This window comes from Entelurus aequoreus, linkage group LG06 (genome assembly GCF_033978785.1).
Source record: "Entelurus aequoreus isolate RoL-2023_Sb linkage group LG06, RoL_Eaeq_v1.1, whole genome shotgun sequence".
NCBI lineage: Eukaryota > Metazoa > Chordata > Actinopteri > Syngnathiformes > Syngnathidae > Entelurus > Entelurus aequoreus.
The window spans coordinates 11045373-11067293 of NC_084736.1; the positions used below are offsets into that span (position 1 = coordinate 11045373).

The 21921-nt window shown below is 40.4% G+C and overlaps 1 protein-coding gene across 1 annotated transcript in view; it reads right to left on the bottom strand.

The window, feature by feature from the left end:
• LOC133651823 (ubiquitin carboxyl-terminal hydrolase 31-like) overlaps positions 1-21670 on the bottom strand; it is a 33185-nt gene extending 11515 nt beyond the window's left edge. The window contains exons 1-11 of the mRNA XM_062049976.1: positions 20228-21670; positions 12407-12541; positions 12204-12298; positions 12044-12136; positions 11826-11961; positions 9521-9668; positions 9278-9455; positions 8381-8492; positions 8213-8307; positions 3719-3796; positions 3141-3270 (exon numbers count right to left, since the gene is read on the bottom strand). Coding sequence (XP_061905960.1) covers positions 3141-3270; positions 3719-3796; positions 8213-8307; positions 8381-8492; positions 9278-9455; positions 9521-9668; positions 11826-11961; positions 12044-12136; positions 12204-12298; positions 12407-12541; positions 20228-20758 — 1731 coding nt within the window. The 5' untranslated portion in view covers positions 20759-21670. The remainder of the gene's footprint in view (positions 1-3140; positions 3271-3718; positions 3797-8212; positions 8308-8380; positions 8493-9277; positions 9456-9520; positions 9669-11825; positions 11962-12043; positions 12137-12203; positions 12299-12406; positions 12542-20227) is intronic.
• Positions 21671-21921: the final 251 nt, after the last annotated feature.

Here is a 21921-nt window from a genome sequence, read left to right on the forward strand (position 1 = left end):
AAACACGTACCGTTACACCCCTAGCAGATACAAATGACACATTCATGTTTTTGTGTAATGATGACAACGTATGCTCGCGCGGACGATTGACTAGTTGATGGTTTTCTTTTCAAATGTTCGTTCATAGCCGTTGTGCTGCTATGATAGGCCATTTCCGCTCGACACAGTGTGCATACAACAACATTATTAGGCCGTTTATTGAAATACTCCCACACTTTTGACCACTTTTGGCATGCTTTTCCCCCCTCGCTCGCACCGCTCGCATCGTCTTCTTTGATCGTCTGCTTTGCGCTTCGCCATGACGGTAATGTGACGTCATTATGCGACGCGTCGACGCACAAAAACGGCGTCGACGTATTTACGTAACCGATGACGTCGACTACGTCGACGCGTCGTTTCAGCCTTACTGGTATGTTAACGTAACATATTATGGTAAGAGTCATTCAAATAACTATAACATATAGAACATGCTATATGTTTACCAAACAATCTGTCACTCCTAATCGCTAAATCCCATGAAATCTTATACGTCTGGTCTCTTACGTGAATGAGCTAAATAATATTATTTAATATTTTACGGTAATGTGTTAATAATTTCACAAATAAGTCGCTCTGAGTATAAGTCGCACTCCCGGCCAAACTAGGAAAAAAACTGTGACTTGTAGTCCGAAAAATACGGTAATATCAGAAATTATTGGTATCGGCTTCAAAAAGTATTTTTTTTTGGTTTTTGTCATGTCCAGCTTCACAGGCAAAATCATATAGTTGATGTAGATGCTCATATCGGCTGTTCAGATTGAGCCCTGTTTATAATTTCCTGTTATACAGTATGCCAGGCAGTCTTGCACTAAAGGAGGACTGTTATTGTTTACTTTATTACTCTAGTGGACTGAAGCTGAGTACCTTCATTGTTTTTGTAGCTGTTGTTTTGAGGCATGTTTAAAAAAATTAAAAAAAGAATGCACTTTGTGAAAGTCAAAGTATAGTACTTCCCATTGTTGTAGTGGGTATCAGGATTATCTCAGGGAGAGCATGTCCCAAATTCCAAGCTGCTGTTTTGAGGCATGTTAAAAAAAATAATGCACTTTGTGACTTCAATAATAAATACGGCAGTGCCATGTTGGCATTTTTTTCCATAACTTGAGTTGATTTATTTTGGAAAACCTTGTTACATTGTTTAATGCATCCAGCAGGGCATCACAACAAAATGCAGATCCCAAATACACAAAAACAGGTCAAATAGGGAAGAAAACTTGGTTTTGCACAATAGTGGCCCTTAATTTAATACTTAATTCAGGCCAAAAAATATGTAGAATTTACATCCAATAGTTTTCTGTGCCGCTTATCTTTATTAAGATGGAGCTTATGTAGTTCAGGGGTGTCAAACTTGTTTTCATTGAGGGCCACATTGCAGTTATGGTTGCCCTCAGAGGCCCGCATTTAACAATGAGTAATATATGAATACACATGTGTACAATATACAATATATTTTTTTACATAAGCTGCATAAAATATATAAACATGTTATTTTAAAAACTGGCAGCTCAGTCACCAGAATTTTACAGTAAAAGCAGTGGGTTTTTTACAACATATAAAAAAATTGAATAAATGGAATGGAAAAACTATACCACTGTTTAAGCGGTAAAATTCAAGCAACCGTAAAATCTTGTTGTTTTTAATGTTTTTTGCGTTGTTTTTTAATGTTTTAGTGTTTTACTGTATATGGAAAAAAAAAACAGTACCAAAGTTGATTTTACGGTAAAAAAAATTAACCGGAAAATCTATTGTCAAATTTACAGTCTACAATTTGATAGATAATTTTGTTTTGAAATCATAAGTCAAGCAGATATTTAAGTCCAGTATATATCTTTATTTTAACAAAAAATATTTTTGGAATACATGATAATTTAATATTTTGATTTTGATAATATTGAATTTTAAAAGAATTGCAATTGCATGCAGTACATGATTTTTAATGTCAAAAGGTAAAGAACAAATATATTTAGTAAGGCTTTAATGTGGCGGGCCAGGTTTGGCCCATGGGCCTTGAGTTTGACACCTGTGATGTAGATTAAAAAAATAATTCTTAAAATCGGAAGTGAAGATGCAATATTTGCAGCGCGAGGGCCACATTGCAGTTATGGTTGCCCTCAGAGGGCTGCATTTAACAATGAGTAATATATGAATATACATGTGTACAATATACAATATTTTTTTACATAAGCTGCATAAAATATATAAACATGTTATTTTAAAAACTGGCAGCTCAGTCACCAGAATTTTACAGTAAAAGCAGTGGGTTTTTTACAACATATAAAAAAATTGAATAAATGGAATGGAAAAACAATACCACTGTTTAAGCGGTAAAATTCAAGCAACCGTAAAATCTTGTTGTTTTTAATGTTTTTTGGGTTGTTTTTTAATGTTTTAGTGTTTTACTGTATATGGAAAAAAAAACAGTACCAAAGTTGATTTTACGGTAAAAAAATGTAACCGGAAAATCTATTGTCAAATTTACAGTCTACAATTTGATAGATAATTTTGTTTTGAAATCATAAGTCAAGCAGATATTTAAGTCCAGTATTTATCTTTATTTTAACAAAAAATATTTCTGGAATACATGATAATTTAATATTTTGATTTTGATAATACTGAATTTTAAAAGATGTGCAATTGCATGCAGTACATGATTTTTAATGTCAAAAGGTAAAGAACAAATATATTTAGTAAGGCTTTAACGTGGCGGGCCAGGTTTGGCCCATGGGCCTTGAGTTTGACACCTGTGATGTAGATTAAAAAAATAATTCTTAAAATCTGAAGTGAAGCCGCAATATTTACAGCGCGAGTGACAGTATTTTTTTTTTTTAATCCAGTCGACAAAAAATATTCCTACAATATTTAATGAATCATTGCATGTTGTGGTATTTACACTGACATTTGTTGTGTTCTTGTCACAAGAAACATTGCGGCCCTACTGTTTAGTTTCCGTTTTGTTGGCAGACCCTTTAGGCCACAAACTAGACAGGTATGAATTAAGAACAGTCTGTGCTTGCCAAACAGTCCTCCGTGGCTTCAAGGCTTCAACGTAACCTTGTCAACGTCCAATTGCACATGCGATTAGTTTGTGATTTGTGTGTTACCTGCTCCTCTTTAGTGTACAGCTGAAAGCACTGAGCCAGAGTGCAGGCCTGCGGCTGGTGGTGTTGCTCCCTGTACAGATACACGCTCTCGGCGTCGGGTATGTACTCCTCCTCCGTGTGTCCGAATAGACTGCAGTTGAATAAAACGTTAAAAGTTGTAAAAACTCCTGGGACAGACATTTCGGTGTGCACACTAATAGTGTTTTTAACTAGTTTATTAGGATGTAAGTATCACATTGAATAACATAACCTGCTCAGTGGCCTTGTGGTTAGTGTCCGCCCTGAGACTGGAAGGTCGTGAGTTCAAACCCCGGCCGAGTCATAGCAAAGACTATAAAAATGGGACCCATTACCTCCCTGCTTGGCACTCGGCATCAAGGGTTGGAATTGGGGGTTAAATCACCACCGCTGCTGCTCACTGCTCCCCTCAACATGGGGATGGGTCAAATGCAGAGGATAATTTCACCACATCTAGAGTGTGTGTGTGACTATCGTTGGGACTTTAACTTTATACTAAATGTGTACAATGTCATTGGTCATTGTCATATTATAGAATGCATCTGTTTTCCCCCACTCACTAGTCTTTGGTCTCTTTGTCCCACTCCACCACGATCTTCACGTGCGGCGGCCCGCCCTGTCCACAGGACTTATATGCTCTGTAAAATACGGCGCACAAAAACAAAAAAATGTTAATAGGCGGTTACGACCTTGTCGAGAGAAATAGTGTCTGAGTTGTGTGTTCCATGAGCTACTCGCGCAATTAAGTGCCGTTTCAAAACAAGCACTTAGCTGCATGAAATTGTTGGTGTTTTATATCGTAAACAACGAAGGAGAAAATAAACAGTCAAAAACATCTATAATGAGTACCAATAAAATAGCTGTGGCTCACATGCTGCCTTTTAAAACAATGAGATTTTATTAGCTAGTACCTCATGACCAAGATAGATGCATGTGTTCAGAGTTCAATGTACGTTTTTTTAGTAATGACAGCTCATGCTGAACTTTTGACTGATACATGTTTGCACACCAGTGGTGTTCTGGCTTGTTTTATGTGGGTCAGAATGAGAGAAAAAAGAAAAAAACATGTCAAACTGGCATTTTAGCAGACGTGCTAGGGCCTGTCATCCAAGCTTGTCATCTTAGTACTGAGATTTAACAACACTGCAGGAAAGCGGTAAACAACCCCTCAACACATACAGCCTCAACTACGTGTCACACCAAATTGAGTTAGGGAATGCTAAATAAATGAAACTCAAACTTTATAGTCGGTGTACATCTCGTATCATCTTGGAGTGAAAATAGGTCAACACAAGCATTATTATAAGTCTTCCAAACGTTTTCCTTTTCAGTACGATACTGATATTGGAGCCTTGAATATTGTTTCTTTAGTGCAGTGGTGTCCACACTTTTTCTGCAGGCGAGCTACTTTTCAATTGACCAAGTCGAAGGGATCTACCTCATTCATATACCGGTATATAAGTTATATTTATCTATTTATGTAAGAAGAAGGCCATTAGGATTGTGTCCAATGTTCACTACAGACATCATTCAAATCCACTATTCATGGAGTTAAAGCCACTTAAACTGCACGATGTGATCAACTTTAAAACTGCTCAAATGTTATGTTTAGGGCATCCCAAAACTCTCTACCAACCAATATACAGAACCTATTCCAGGATAGAGATGCTCACCATAGTTACAGTCTAAGACAGGGGTCGGCAACCTTTACCACTCAAAGAGCCATTTTGGCAAGTTTCACAAATTATAGAAAGTAATGGGAGCCACAAAAAAAAATTTAAAATTTAAAATGAAAATCACCGCATACAAAGCTTACATGCTTTGTGCTATGTTAACCAGGGGTCTCAGACACACGCACCGGCACGCACTTTAATGTGGAAATTTGATGTTAGTGCAGCCCGCGAGTTTTGAATGAATGTCGCTTGATAGCCGCTTGATAGGGTCATACTTGCCAACCCTCTAATTTTTCCCGGGAGACTCCCGAATATCAGAGCGTGATGACACTACATTTGGCTCCCTCTACAGTCTGCCCTGACACTGTACCTGCTTGACCACAAGTGGAATGCTGTTCTAGCTTGCTCACGTAAGAGACAGCAAGGCTACTAACTCAGCAGCCACACATCTTACACTGACGGTACCAATACCCAGAATCCCATGCAGCCCTAACTCTTCCGCTCAACCCTCAACCAACGCACGGAGGGGGGGGGGGTTGATGTGTGGGGGGATTTGGTGGTAGCGGGGGTGTATAATGTAGACCGGAAGAGTTAGGGCCGCATGGGATTCTGGGTAATGGTTCTGTTGTGTTTATGTTGTGTTACGGTGGGATGTTCTCCAGAAATGTGTTTTTCATTCTTTTTTGGTGTGGGTTCACAGTGTGGCGCATATTTGTAACGTAACAATGTTAAAGTTGTTTGATACGGCTACCGTCAGTGTAAGCTGTGTGGCTGATGAGTAAGTATGCTTTGCTGTCTCCTGTGTGCAAGTTATGACAACATGCAACATGTGGCTGGACTGGCACGCTGTATGTAAATGCTATAGAGGACAATTGCTGCAGTGCAATTAGGGCACGCCCTTTAATTAGTAAGTAAGAGTGTAAATAGGATTAGTTTTTCCCTGGGAGTAATCTATGAGAGACACTGAGATCCATAAATCCCCTGGGAAAATCGGGGGGGTCGGCATGTATGTAGCTGAGCCGCATCAGAGTGGTCAAGGAGCCGCATGCGGCTCCGGAGCCGCGGGTTGCCGACCCCTGGTCTAAGAGGAAACAACAAATTATATTTGCCTAAATTTAGAACAACTTTAAAATCAATGTGCAATTTAGTGCGTGGAGTCACTCTGTGGAACAACTTAGGGGACGAGTTAAAAACGTGTTCTAACATGATACAATTTAAAACACTGTTTAAAAAAGAAGTACTGAAGAAGTACGAGGAGGAAAGAGAGTGATGCACAGAGCGATGGGAGAGAGGTGTATGGTCAGAGAGTGTTTGTGTGTGTGTTGTGTGTGTGTTTGTGTGTGTTTTGTCTCGTCTTGTCTTGTCTCATACTAACAGTGGTAGTACTGTATTGTTAGTGTACAGGAGTTTTTCTTGTTTTTGTTTGTATGGTATTGTTCTTGTTTTATATTGTTTATGTTAAATGTGGAATAAGTTAGAGGGGTTGGGATATTATAAGCATCTGCTTCATCCAACCCCTTTTCAAGCCTTGCACAAATATCTCTGCCAAGATATAAAAAAAAGTGTTGTTGTACTGTACAGGTTTGAAAGAAATACTTCAATTCAATTCAAAGAGACGTTTTTGTTAAGTTAAAAGTGTTTAATGATAATACAAGCATGTTTAACACATATAAATTCCTTTCTTTCATGAAGACAAGAATATAAGTTGGTGTATTACCTGATTCTGATGACTTGCATTGATTGGAATCAAACAGTAGTGCTGCTAACGTCCTTATTTTCAAATGGAGGAGAAAAAAAGTCCTCCTTTTTGTCCAATACCACATGAAAGTGGTTGGTTTTTGGCATCTTATTTGTCCAGCTTCCATACTCCTTTTTATACACTTTACAAGAAATACATTGGCGGCAAACTCCGTAGCTTGCTAGCTTGTGCACACTAGCTTTCTGGGACTCTTATTTTGTTAGCGCAGGCAGGATGAAGCAGCACTTTTATTGTGAAGACAGGAACCGTGTGGTCGGTGTTTAGAGTTTTGACGTCAGGTACGGCGCGAGAGTCTGTTGAAATAAAAAGTGTTCCTCTCCCTCCCCTCGGTCATTTTTTCTTAATAATGATCTCGCAGCAGCCAACCCTCGGGTGCCGTGAATGTCAATCAAGTGGCGAAAGTGACGTCTTGGTGAAGATTGATGATTGTTCATTTTTAATGCCTGGCTGGCGATCGACTGACACACCCTCCACGATCGACCGGTAGCTCGCGATCGACGTAATGAGCACCCCTGCTTTAGTGAAACGAAAAGAAATGTAAAACTGCATCTATATATAAATTAACGATGCATCAATAATCCATTTTTAATGGAATTGTAGCTCCTGAATCGTAATCGTAGTCGGATCGTGAGGTGCCCAAAGATTCCCACCTCTATGTGTGACATGTGCTAAAGTGGCAGACTAGTGAAAAGAGTTCAGCGAGATTTTGGGTGTCTGTGTGTTCAGTATTTAAATGTGTGTGGAGTTTGTTACCGCTTCTTAAAAAAGAACTTGCTCGTTTGTTTGTGTCCATATTTCATTTATCGTATTTTTCGGATTATAAATCGCTCCGGAGTATAAATCGCTCCGGAGTATAAATCGCACCGGACGAAAATGCATAATAAAGAAGGAAAAAAACATATATAAATCACACTGGAGTATAAGTTGCATTTTTTGGGGGAAATTTATTTGATAAAATCCAACACCAAGAATAGACATTTGAAAGGCAATTTAAAATAAATAAAGAATAGTGAACAACAGGCTGAATAAGTGTACGTTATATGACGCATAAATAACCAACTGAGAACGTGCCTGGTATGTTAACGTAACATATTATGGTAAGAGTCATTCAAATAACTATAACATATAGAACATGCTGTACGTTTACCAAACAATCTGTCACTCCTTATCGCTAAATCCGATGAAATATTATACGCTCTTACGTGAATGAGATAAATATTATTTGATATTTTACGGTAATGTGTTAATAATTTCACACATAAATCGCTCCAGAGTATAAGTCGCACCAAACTATGAAAAAAACTGCCACTTATAATCCGAAAAATACGGTGTACATAATTCCCTTACAAGGAATACTAGGAATGTAGGAAACTTCACCTGCAGTCTCCATTATCCAATATTTACTTCACAATCACACTGCTTAATTTGTTTTACTAAAAAATTACTGAATCGATTTCAACTCACTATCGTATCGTTTTGAAAAAATATCGTCCCTGAATGGTATCGGCAACCACAAATGTCTAATCGAATTGTTGTTAAAACTAATTGTTAAACCCCTATATTGTAATATTGTTTGCTGAATGTTTTTGGGAGATTCTCTAACGCCAAAGAGGAGAACTGACCTCTCCACAGTCGGATGACACAGCGGTCGCTCATCCTGGGGAAGGAGGTAGGTGATCCCCACCACGCCGACCACGCGAAGACTGAAAGGCCCCACCTACAGGCGGACATTTTTCCGTTAACATTCTGCGCTTGACCTAAATTTACGACTAACCCTTGTCAATTCCTACCTGAATATAGACTCCAGGTCGGAGGAGGTGGCGCATTTTCTCCAAGATCTCTTTTTGGAGCGCGTCCCAGGTGGTCGTACGCTCCATGTAGAGAACGAAAGGCAAGCCAAATCTACAGAATCAGAATACCTTTATTGTCATTGTATGGAAACAACGAAATTGGACAGCAATCAAGCTCAGTGCTTTTAAAACAAACCTACAAAAAATAGTCTTAAGACAACAACAATAATAAAACAATTTAAAATTGAAAAACATAATTAAATGTTCAAAACATATTGCACAGCAGATCTCTATCAGAGGTAAGCAAGTAATAAAGTGATGAGTGTTCAGGTAAGTGTAGAGTTTAGGGCAATAACAGCTCTAGGATAGAAACTGTTTTTCAGTCTATTTGTCCTTGCTTTGATGGTCTTATAGCGCCTCCCTGAGGGCAAGAGTTCAAGCCAGTGGTGACCTGGGTGGGATGAGTCCCTGAGGATGCTGTTTGCTCTCATGCAGTGATCCTCTGGGCCGCGTTTATGACGCCCTGTAATCTCTTTCTCTCTGCCACCGTGCAGCTAGAAAACCGCACGGAGATGCCGTAGGTCAGTATTGACTCAACGGAGCAGCGATAGAAGGACAGGAGCAGGTTATCAGCCAGATCTATTTTCCTCAGCCTTCTCAGAAAATACAGTCTTTGCTGACCTTTTTTCTGGAGTGCAGTGGTGTTGCTTTTCCGGGTCATGTTGCAAGACAACATTAACATATATATTTATTGTTATGTGGTTGGCAACGCATTTTTATCATGTTTTCCACTTGCTTCACCCTTTTCACTGACTTTGTTATACCCCCGTAAGGTTGGTCAAATTTATAAGAAGTTGGTCAATGTGACAATTTGTGCTGTAGATACGAGGTAGGTACCTTTTTGCTTGGTGTCCAGTACAGGCCCTATTGCACACCAGGAGGATCATCTTCTCAGGAGCCAGGTTTTTATTGGGCGATGCCAAAGGGGTCCCAGCCCCCTGCATAAAAGATGACGTCCGACTATTTTCCGTCCCGTATTTCAAGTTGTTGTGATTCAGGTTGGCCAGAAGACTTCCTACAAGAAGTAAAAAGAGTTACATATCTCCGTAAAAAATAAAACTACACAGATGAAGAACTTGCCTCTTTTGGTGCGTAGGCTTTCGAGTTTAAACATCTCCGGCGTCTCAAAGGCAAAGATGGAGTCGCTCTCTTGGATGATGTTGAGGTCGTCGTCGTCGTCGCAGAAGGAACGGTGGAAACCGTCGTAGTACATTTCGGTCAGAATGAACTAGAAGTAAGTGATACACTTAAAGACTGTGCACGGGCTAAAACTGAATACATTTGCTGTATGTTTTAGCTTTTCATATCAACAACCACAGAACCGTGTAATGTTCCCTTCTGTGCATCATATCAACAACCACAGAACCGTGTAATGTTCCCTTCTATGCATCATATCAACAACCACAGAACCATGTAATGTTCCCTACTATGCATCATATCAACAACCACAGAACCATGTAATGTTCCCTTCTATACATGACACGCATTGTCTGTTACAGCTAGGGATGAGTACCATTCACATTTGAACCGATACGGTATGGCCTGCACGATTAATCGGCATCAAATCAACAAGGTTTTAATTTGTGCGATAAATAACCACAATGGGCTGGTGGCTTTTTTTCTCCGCCGTCACCGCCATTTGAGTGACAGACATGTTCGCCAATCAGAATTGTTGAGCCTCGCATTTGTTCGTCTCTCGCTTCAAACATGGAGAAAGACGTCTCTCTCTGTGCATCGTCCTTAGCATTTGACAGCAGAATTAACTAAACGCAGTGAGCCCTCTTTTCAGACATTCACAATCTTTGTCTTGGTGGGCAGAGAGCGGGGCGCCAGCTTTACACACACAGGAAGCAACGACACACGGTCTCCCTACTTGCGACTCACCACTGACAACAAAAATTAGGAGAAAAAAAATATGATCACAAAGCCAAATATTACTTTGTGGTAATATTTAGCTTCAAATCAAATGGGAAATATGAGCCTATCAAAATGGACGAAAGAGCGAGAATGCCGTGATCATGTGATGGCAACAAATAAAAAGACAATGTCCGACCTCGTTTTTTCAACTGGGAAAAAATGCACTTTAACATGTTCAATATTTATTTAGGTTACATTTTTGCTTACAGAAACAAGTCTTTATTTAGTATGACAGTTGTTTACCTTCCAATTACAGTACACTGGTACACAATTCTACAGTAATGAGAAATAAAAGTTTATATCCTTTTAGATGGTTACTTGCATTGTTATTATATATTATGATTACATTACATTATAAAGAGTGTATAATTTTATTGGTTATTTCTTCAGTTTAAGAGCATGACGTAGACAAAAGCTATGAGTCTGTGACTCTCTGTGCATGAAGCCAAATATGTTTTGAAGTAAATTATTGGCACCTTGAGAAAAGAATGTTAACGGTTTAAAAGTAAAACGTCCTCCTTCACTCGTTATTTCCGCAGTGGTGTGCATTTATATTTATAAAATATAAAAATCACAAAAATCAAATCGCACAATCCCACATTTGCGGTCCCTTCCAAGGTTTCTCATTGTTCCCATTGGGTTGAGTGTTTTTCTTGCCCTGATGTAGTATCTGTGCCGAGGATGTCGTTGTGGCTTGTGCAGCCCTTTGAGACATTTGTGATTAAGGGCTATATAAGTACATTTAGATTGATTGATTTGAAGGTAAAATTGTTCATGCTAATAAATAGCATTTCAATAGCAAAGTCAATGTATATTAGCATCAAGCATTTTTAGAAAAGTAGAGCCTTACTTAACTTACGTTGGAGCGTTTGAGTCAATGTATTTGTTGGTGTTGGAAATTGCAACATTACCAAGAGGTAGTTTGGCTGTGTCCGCTCTCAGTGCTGCTTGAGTGATCGCCAACTCAGTGGCCTAGTGGTTAGAGTGTACGCCCTGAGAACGGTAGGTCGTGAGTTCAAACCCCGGCCGAGTCATACCAAAGACTATAAAAATGGGACCAATTACCTCCCTGCTTGACACTCAGCATCAAGGGTTGGAATTGGGGGTTAAATCACCAAAAATTATTCCCGGGCGCGGCACCGCTGCTGCTCACTGCTCCCCTCACCTCCCAGGGGGTGATCAAGGGGATGGGTCAAATGCAGAGGACAAATTTCACCACACCTAGTGTGTGTGTGACAATCATTGGTACTTTAACTTTACTTTAAGTGCCGAAGTGTAACGAGCTGGCTGAGTTGGCAACCGGGTGTGATGTCACACACAACCCAGGTACCAAAACATGGCACTGTTGGATTTTATGACAATCGATGCCTGTTAGGTGCCAAAAAAGTACCGGATTTGGTACTCATCCCTATAGTCACAGCTCAATGAATATAAGCGAAGTAGTAGTAATAAAAATGCTTTTAAAAACCTGGTCCATAGCCATCTTGGTCGAGCGCGACACAGCATCCCGGAGGCGATACACGGCGCTGTTGAGGGGCACGGCGACCCCGATCCTCAAACAGTGCGAGTACTTCCCCTGGTAGACCACCGTAACGTACAATGGCCTGGCAAAGACATATACACACAATACCAATTTTTAACCAAAACGTTCCGCTGCATTGGACAGGTTCTCACTCTTCCACTTACCGCGTGTGCGGCAGTGGGATGGGTAGTGAGATGCAGAGGAAGGGGTCAAAGGTATTGCTCTGTTTCTGGCAATGTGGGCATGTGAGCGAGGACCTGTTGGTGTGTGGAAATATGAGTCAATGCATAACGTGGATACATTGTGAGGACGTGGCGCACTCACCTGTACTGAGCCTGAAAGAGCTCTTGTACAAATGAACCAGCTGAGAGCGGAGGGGAGGGTCCTTCTGCATGTTGGTCATCCTCCTCAATAGGTGGCTGAACAAGCACAAACAAGTTTGTTCATGAGGCAGAAGTCATAAATAATGCAGGCGGATGTAAAAGCCTCCTCGCGCATAATCACTCCAGGAAACCTTGCGGCCTCACCTTTAAGGAGAGCCTGCCGATGGGGTTGACTGTGTCGAGGTCCTCGTGAACTCTGTCCAGCAGCCACAGCAGGAACTCTTGAGCGTCGTGCTGCGCGTTGCCTTTAAACTGTGTGGCGTTTTTTGACACCGCGTTCTGCAACAAGAGGTTACAATGGGCGGATTAACTTTCACAGGAGGGCATCTCGGCCATAAAAATGTGTTTGTGTGCGCATGAACGACATGGATTTAACTTGTTTAACAAGTGGCAACTAGGGATGATGTTTGATAAGGAATTATCGAGTTCGAGCCTATTATCGAATCCTCTTATCGAACAGATTCCTTATCGATTCTCTTATCGAGTCCAGATAGGTTGTTGTATATGGAAAAAAACACACAATATTTGGTTTAACAAAAGCTCACTTTTATTATATAATAAAAAAATAAAATCTAATAAATAAATAAATATTGACTGCTACCCACCTAAAAAAATAAAATAAAATAAATAAATATTGACTGTTGTTACCCAAAGTATATTAAGTGGGATTTTTCAGAGAAACAAATATATACAGTAACACAAAAACAACCTGTCTCTGTGATCACTATAGGTGTATAAATAATAAAATAGTGTTAAATAAAATGAGTCCCTTGGGCACAAAACTGAAAATAATACAGCTCTCCAAAAAGTGCACTTCTGCTGCTATTTGACACAACTGTTTGTTATGATGCTTTGACATTTTTGCACTTTATTTCTTTATTGAAAGAAAATTCTATGAAGACAAAAGTTGTTTGCAAATGTGGTTACAATGCTAATAAATGAAAAGTTAAAGCTAAAAAAAGAAATACACTTAATTGAGTTAACATTATTTCTTTATGGGGGAAAAATGTTATGAGCTAGAGAATATAACAACTACACTACCCAGCATGCAACGGGAGTTACGAGCATGCGCGGTAGCCCCGAAAAGTGTTGCATGTTGCCACGCTGTGAAAGTAAACGTAAAGAACTCAGCCAACACGCCTCGTCTGCATTATTTATAATTAGACAGACAACACATCTACAGTGTGATTTTGTTTTGTTTACAAGGAAAGAAAAACAAAAGTTAAAAAAGGGAGATATGTTGTATATATATGTATGTGCTGTGTTTGTTTTAAGAACGTTGCGACAGCTGCCGTAAAGGAGGTGCGTTGCTATGTTTCCGGTTGGTCGTAAAAGTGTTCGTCATGAAAGGATCAAACATTCTCTTGACAAAGGACAGGTGGTCGGTGCAGTATTTCTAGACTTAAAAAAAGCATTTGATACAGTCAATCATGACATTTTAATTTCAAAACTAACTAAATTCAATTTATCCAAACAGTCATTGTCCTGGTTTGAGTCATATCTAAAGGGCCGTGAACAATGTGTCACCATTAATAATGTGAGATCTTCCTTCCGCAAAATAGAAACAGGGATACCTCAGGGTAGTGTCTTGGGACCTATACTATTCAGTCTATACATCAATGACCTACCAGATGTATGCACAGATATAGATTTACAGATGTATGCGGATGACACAGTGGTATATACATCAGGTAAGACCTGTACTCTAGTTGCTGAGAAGTTAAATGCTCAATTAGACAAAATAGCATCTTGGCTGGAGTCATCCTGTTTAACCCTAAACACTAAAAAGACTAACTCTGTCTGCTTCTCCATAAAAAAGCTACCTCAAACAAACCTGAATATAAAAATTAATGAGGGGGTCATTGAACAAGTACCTGAAGTCAAATATTTGGGCATAATCATAGACTATCAGCTGAATTTTAAAAGTCACATTAAGAAGATGTGTAAAACCCTGAAGGCAAACCTAGGCTGTTTTAAGATTATAAGACACTGCTTAACTCTTAGCTGTGCTTTTACTTTTATGAATGCAATGATTCTGTCACACATATCTTATGGCTTAACCACATGGTCCCAGGCACACCAGTCATCAATCAAGACCATTGAGTGTCTTTATAACCGCACCTTGAAAGTTCTAGACAAGAAGAGTATACGATATCATCATTGCCAAATTTTAACCAAATACAATATTTTAAGTTTTACCAATTTTATTTTGTTACACACAGTCAAACTGGTTTTTAAATGCTTGCATAACTCTGCTCCCCAATTGCTCTGCAAGGCAATTACAAGACTGCAAAGTGGTACCAGATCTACCACCCGAGCAGTGTCAAAAGGCAACTGTTGTGTTCCATTCCGTAGAACATCGTTTGCCCAGACTGCCTTTTCAATAAAAGGACCACAACTATGGAACTCTTTACCGGACACTTTGAAAAGTATACCTGCACTTGTCACTTTCAAAAAACAAACAAAATTATGGCTAGTTGAGCAACAATCGTGTTCCCATGTTTAGTTTTTACTCATTTTTACTAATTGGTTTTTATCTAGTCTGCACTTTGTCTGTGTTATTATTATTATTATTGGCTTTTATCTAGTTTGCACTTTGTCTGTGTTATTACTATTATCATTATTATCAACTCACTCTATTTTTTATTTTCCTATTTTAATGATGTTGGATCTGTGTTGTTGTTGTTGTTGTTGGGGACAAGTGTTGTAAATTAGCTTTGGCTACAAACACTGTGATGCATGCATCGGATAACTGTTTCAGATGTCTATGTTTTTGTATCTGTCCCTATTTCAAATAAACCTCTATAATAATAATAATGTGTTTTACCCTGCTAAAATCTCTCAGTAAAGTTATTCGATGGATTATAGCTTTTGTTTTGAACTTTATTACACCTTGGAGCGCTTTTTCCCGTCCATTGTTTTCCTGCTTTCGCTATCTGCGCCTAATGACTGAGCTACGTGACGTCATTTATTGTGATGTCCCACGGAGCATTTCTGGTCGGGACGGGATTCGAATAAAGAATCAACTCTTTTTCTTTACTATAGTGGTCTCGATAACGGGTACCGGTTCTCAAAAAGGGATTCGAGTCCGAGGACTCGGTTCTTTTTTTATCAAACAACCGGGAAAACCGGTTTCGAGTATCATCCCTAGTGGCAACACAATTTAGAAGGTCTATTTTCATATGCATTTACATATTGCAATATATACAGTACAGGCCAAACGTTTGGACACACCTTATTCAATGCGTTCTCTTTATTTTCATGACTATTTACATTTTAGATTGCCACTGAAGGCATCAAAACTATGAATGAACACATGTGGAGTTATGTACTTAACAAAAAAAGGTGAAATAACTAGAGATGTCCGATAATGGCTTTTTTGCTGATATCCCGATATTGTCCAACTCTTAATTACCGATTCCGATATCAACCGATGCCGATATATACAGTCATGGAATTAACACATTATTATGCCTAATTTTGTTGTGATGCCCCGCTGGATGCATTAAACAATGTAACAAGGTTTTCCAAAATAAATCAACTCAAGTTATGGAAAAAAATGCCAACATGGCACTGCCATATTTATTATTGAAGTCACAAAGTGCATTATTTTTTTTAACATGCCTCAAAACAGGCCCTGCGATGAGGTGACGACTTGTCCAGGGTGTACCCCGCCTTCCGCCCGATTGTAGCTGAGATAGGCTCCAGCGCCCCCCCGCGACCCCGAAGGGAATAAGCGGTAGAAAATGGATGGATGGATGCCTCAAAACAGCAGCTTGGAATTTGGGACATGCTCTCCCTGAAAGAGCATGAGGTTGAGGTGGTAGGGCGTAGCGGGGGGTGCATATTGTAGCGTCCCGGAACAGTTAGTGCTGCAAGGGGTTCTGGGTATTTGTTCTGTTGTGTTTATGTTGTGTTACGGTGAGGATGTTCTCCCGAAATATGTTTGTCATTCTTGTTTGTTGCGGGTTCACAGTGTGGCGCATATTTGTAACAGTGTTAAAGTTGTTTATACGCTCTGTACTTCTCCCTACGTCCGTGTACACAGCGGCGTTTTAAAAAGTCATGAATTTTACTTTTTGAAACAGATACCGATAATTTTGAAACCAATACCGATAATGTCTGATATTACATTTTAAAGCATTTATCGGCAGTCCGATATTATCGGACATCCCTAGAAATAACTGAAAACATGTTTTATATTCTAGTTTCTTCAAAATAGCCACCCTTTGCTCTGATTACTGCTTTGCACACTCTTGGCATTCTCTCGATGAGCTTCAAGAGGTAGTCACCTGAAATGGTTTTCACTTCACAGGGGTCATAGTTTTGATGCCTTCAGTGACAATCTACAATAGTAAATAGTCATGAAAATAAAGAAAAAAGCACTAAAATGAAAAGGTGTGGCCAAACTTTTGGCCTGTACTGCACGATCAAGCATTTATTCTGGAATGTTGTGCTTCTGTTGGATTTCAACTGTAGCAGCCCTTTTGTTGGGATTTGGCACTACCGTAGTACCTCAATTTGCCAGCTTAATTGGTTCTGTAATGGAGCTCCTAACTCAAAACAGTTGTATCTCAAGTCAATGTCACACAATGAACCGAATTTAAATCCATTTAACTGGTGCTTTGCCCCCCAAAATGCACAATTTTAACACATAACATGCCTTTTTAGAAATAACTTTTATAAACCTTGTATGTAAACCACTACTATATAATGTCCTACAAAATACTACAGTAGTTTTATAAAGTAATGAAATAATGGACTTCTACGGTATCTCCTTCGAGCTGCTTTTCTGTCAAACACCACTTTTCCACAGTAATCTGTTGAAATTTCAAATTGTTTACATGTTTATCATATATCTTTTGGTGTTAACGCCACCATCTGCAATTTTCTTATTATTGTTGTTATCACTGCATTGTTTTGTTGTTACTATAGCAGTTAGCTATACTCATGCTGTGTCACTTTACCATTTGTGTCTTGCCACTTTATTAGTGTCGTTTCTTTGTCTAGTATAGTCTACGCACGGGATAGTGAGAAACGCAATTTCGATTCCTTGTATGTCTTGTACATGTGAAGAATTGACAATAAAGCTGACTTTGACTTTGAAACACACCTTCAGCAGCTTCTCCTCCATTTTTCATGGATAAATGTCCACCTTTCAGAAACTACTTTAACGTCCTTGGCTAGCATTATCGACTCATTCCGCTTCAGTATGGTGCACACGAGCTGTGCTACGCTCAAACTGCTTTGCCAAGTCTGCGACACGCAATGTCATGTTTTTGAATGATCTCTTTCTTTACTTCAATGAATATCATCTGCGTCTTCTTCTTAGCACTGTCTTTCACACTCACGTTCTTCCTTCCCATGTTTGGAAAAAATAGGTTATGTCCACCTCCACCTGTAAGCTAATGCTATGTTTTTGTTGGAGCTTAGTCAAATATTGGGCGTTAATGCTTGTAACTCGAATTTTTGCTTGCAATTTAAAGCATAACAATTAGCCGAGAAATGGTTCTTATCTCAAAGCACTTATGTATTTGGGATTTGACTGGAAGTCCACAAAAATGTGATATCAAACCATGGAGGCATTGCGGGGATATTTTTAAAACAATCTTGCCTTCCTTCATACTTCTGGGATATGAGCCGTTTGGAATTTGCCCAATTTGTGACGTGATGTCAGCGGATATGTTTAGATTTTGTAAAGATTTACCCGAAGAGCTTAGCGTAAGTCAGCTCTGTCGTCAACAAGCTTCTTCTTTTTCTCGATCCTTTGTTTGTGGGGTAGACTGGCTCGTGCATGCACATGCATTCTCCGCTGTTGCCATTTCTATTACAAAGTACCGTATTTTCCGGACCATAGGACGCACCGGATTATAAGGCGCACTGCCGATCAATGGTCTATTTTCGTGCACATTCATATATAGGGCGCATTAAAGGAGTCATATTTTTTATTTTTTCTAAATTGAAAACACTTCCTTGTGGTCTAATGGTGTTTTTTTGGTCAAAATGTTGCATGGATTATGTTTTACAGATCATCTTCAAGTCGCTTTCTGACAGTTGCTTCCGGATGCGCCGTTTTGTGGGCGGTCTTATTTTTGTAGCTCACCTTCGACAGCGTCTTTTCTCCGTCATCTTTGTTGTAGCGGCGTAGCGTGCAAGGACGGGAGTAGAAGAATTGTCAAAAGATGGAGCTAACTGTTTTAATGACATTCAGACTTTACTTCAATCAATAACGGAGCAGCATCCGTGGCTCACTAGTGCAACAACAACGCCGGAAATGTGTCCCGTGAACACCCGTCCGACCGGAACTCTCTAATAACTAAAGTTCCTTGGGTGAATAATTTAAGTCACTACACCGGTATGTTTTAGCGCTTTCATGGCGAGTTTACTGACAGATATAAGTACGAATTTTACACTCCTTTATATTAGAAATGGCAACAGCAGAGGATGAATGTCCCATAACAAGAAGATAGAGAAAAAGAAGAAGCTTAGACTATGGTTTCGACACGGACTACAAAGGCGGACGCACGCAATTTTTCAGGATTTATGCAGATCCCAATTACAGATCAGCATGTACCAGAAGGTAAGAAAAGTTGATTTTGCATAATATTGTGAAACAAAATGCCAGATAATGTCTTACCTTATACACACACCATAATAATACTCGTATGTTAAATGCGCCGACAATCCATCAAGCGGTGCGGCTTCATAGCTTACCAAAGTCGTGCTAAAACATTGTGATTACATTTGAGCGCAGTGTGTAATTTTCTATATTTTAAATGGAACGTATAAAATGTTGGTGTTGTTTACTTGAGTCATATTACCATCATAGTGCAGTCTACACGTATCTCTTATGTTTGACTGCCCCCACCATGTACCAAATAAAATTGCTTCGAGGTCGGTAAGCAAAACCAGAATTATTCCGTACGTTAGGAGCACCCGGTTATAAGGCGCACTGTCAAGTTTTGAGGGGAAAAAATTATTTTAAGTGTGCCTTATTGTTCGGAAAATACAGTAGTGTAAATTTGAACTTTTAGTTGTCAGTAGACTCACTATGGAAGCGCTAAATCCTTTGAAGACACTGTCGAAGTGGAGCCACGTAAATAAGGCCGCCCACTAAACGGCGCATCCAGAAGAGACGGTCAGAAAGCATCTCGAAAACAGTCTGTAAATAATAATATATGCAACATTTTGAACAAAGAACCACCATTACATGTTATGTAGACCACAAGGAAGTGTTTAAAACAGTGGTTCTTAACCTGGGTTTGATCGAACCCTAGGGGTTCGGTGAGTCGGGCTCAGGGGTTCGGCGGAGGTCAAGACACACACCGACTCATCGTGTAAATAAAAACTTCTCCCTATCGGCGTATTACGGATACGGCAACAGCAGAAGTCAGACTGATTTGCAGGTGTGTAATTTGTTGTGAGTTTATGCACTGTGTTGGTTTTGTTCTTTGAACAAGGTGATGTTCATGCACGGTTCATTTTGTGCACCAGTAAAAAAACATGATAACACACTAGTATGGTGAACATAGTCACCATTAATTAGTTGCTTATTAACATGCAAATTAGTAACATATTGGCTCTTAACTAGTCATTATTAAGTACTTATTAATGCCTTATTCGGCATGGCCTTATTATAACCCTAACCCTCTAACCCTAACCAAATAACTTTAAATAAAGTCTTTGTTACTTAGAATATGTTCCCCATACTAAAGTGTTACCAAAAACATATAACTTTGTCTTGAATTTGAAAAAATACAACATTTCATTTTTCACTAAAGAAGGGTTCGGTGAATGTGCATATGAAACTGGTGGGGTTCGGTACCTCCAACAAGGTTAAGAACTACTGGTTTAAAATGTAGGAACACAATCATAATAAGAGCATGACATATGCATGAATGAAAGGTTGTTGAACCTGGGATAGGCTCCGGCCCCCCACTGTGAGAATAAGCCGCATAGACTTACCTTAAATTCTCGGCTGTGCTGGGGGGTGTACTCAAACGTCCACAAAGCTCGGACAAGTCCAGACAACTGCTCGGTCACTTCCCCCTTGGCTGCGGGTCCCTTCTTTTGCAGATGGACGCCGTTTGTCTTTGGTTTGTCCTCGACCAGCCCCTCTTTCTTGTACTGCTCCAAAACGAGGAATTCCGCGAACAGCTCCGTGTTGCTGAGGCACTGCAGAACAGCGTTCATGAAGCAGGTGTTGCCGTGGTTCTTCAGCCCGGCCACGCCGGGGATTCTCTCGCCGGAGAGGAAAACCCCCAGGTCGCCGTCGTCCACGGGCGCGTCCTTGGCTCCGGACTTAAACGCGGTGAAGCCTCCGTCGTCGTCCTTGTCCTCCTCGGTTTGGACTTCGGATCCAAAGTGGGACAGGGCGGTCAGTGTCCTCAGGACTCTGCTCATGAAACTTCCCACGGAGCGGACGGAACCTCGTCTGAACAGCTTCTTACCGAAGCTCGTCTTCTTGTCCTTGGCCATGGCGGCTTTGCAGGACATGATCGCACACCAGCACCCGGGCCGCCCGTTTTCTATTCGGGCTCCAGTACTCTGGAAAGCCCTACCAGTAACAGTTAGAGATGCTACTATTTAAGTCCCATCTTAAAACTCATTTGTATACTCTAGCTTTTAAATAGACCCCAACCTTTTAGACCAGTTGATCTGCCGTCTCCCGCGTGGAGAGGGCGGTAGGGGGCACAGATTTGGTGACCACGGATGAGGCGCTAGCTGTTCAAAGTCAGGACGCGGGGTGGATCACTCATCTGTGCATCAGTTGATGACTTGTCTCCACTCAAGATGACCCCCTGCTGGCCCCCACTACAGACTGGACTCTCCCACTATTAACTAGATCCACTCCACGTCCATTGCACCGGTGGCCCAGGGCGGGGGTCCCCACATCTGCGGTCCCCTCCAAGGTTTCTCATTGCATCCCATTGGGTTGAGTTTTTTCCTTGCCCTGATCTGAGCCGAAGGATGTCGTTGTGGCTTGTGCAGCCCTTTGAGACACTCTTGATTTAGGGCTATATAAATAAACTTTGATTGGTTGATTGATTGATTGAAAAAGAGACCTCAGCGGCGGCGCGACACGCACCTCTCCATCGCCCAAACCCCGAGCGGGATAACTTCCACGGGAGTTACCGTCCTTACTCCGCGGTCCACTGCCGCATAGCGACGCACCAACTTCGGCTCCCCTTTCGGCCAGGGAGCGCTGGTGTTAGCATATGTGGCTAACGCTAGCTCGAACAGGGTGTCGAATAATGACGTTCAGCCGTGAGGTCCCGGTCCAACGGGGAGCGACAGACCTCCATGGTGCCCTGGAGGTGACATTCCGTGGAGAAGGCGCGTCGAGTATTCCTTCACCGGTTATTTGTCGACATATTCGGAGGCACTTTGGAGCTACCTCACCGAGCAGCGGGCTCCCTTCTGTTTCTTCTTCGCGTTGTTGTTTGTTTTGGCAGACGTGTCTGGTCATGGGTTGACACGCGGAAGACTGCCCCCTGTCGGCCGGGGGGAGAAACAACAGTGGTGAAATTCATTCATTTCATTTTTTTTTTTTTTTTTTTATTTATTTCAGGCAATGACATAAAAAAGTACAAAGTTGACAACACATAATAATATAAATTAATATAGTGCAAAAGGTAATGTATAGTATGTAATGCATG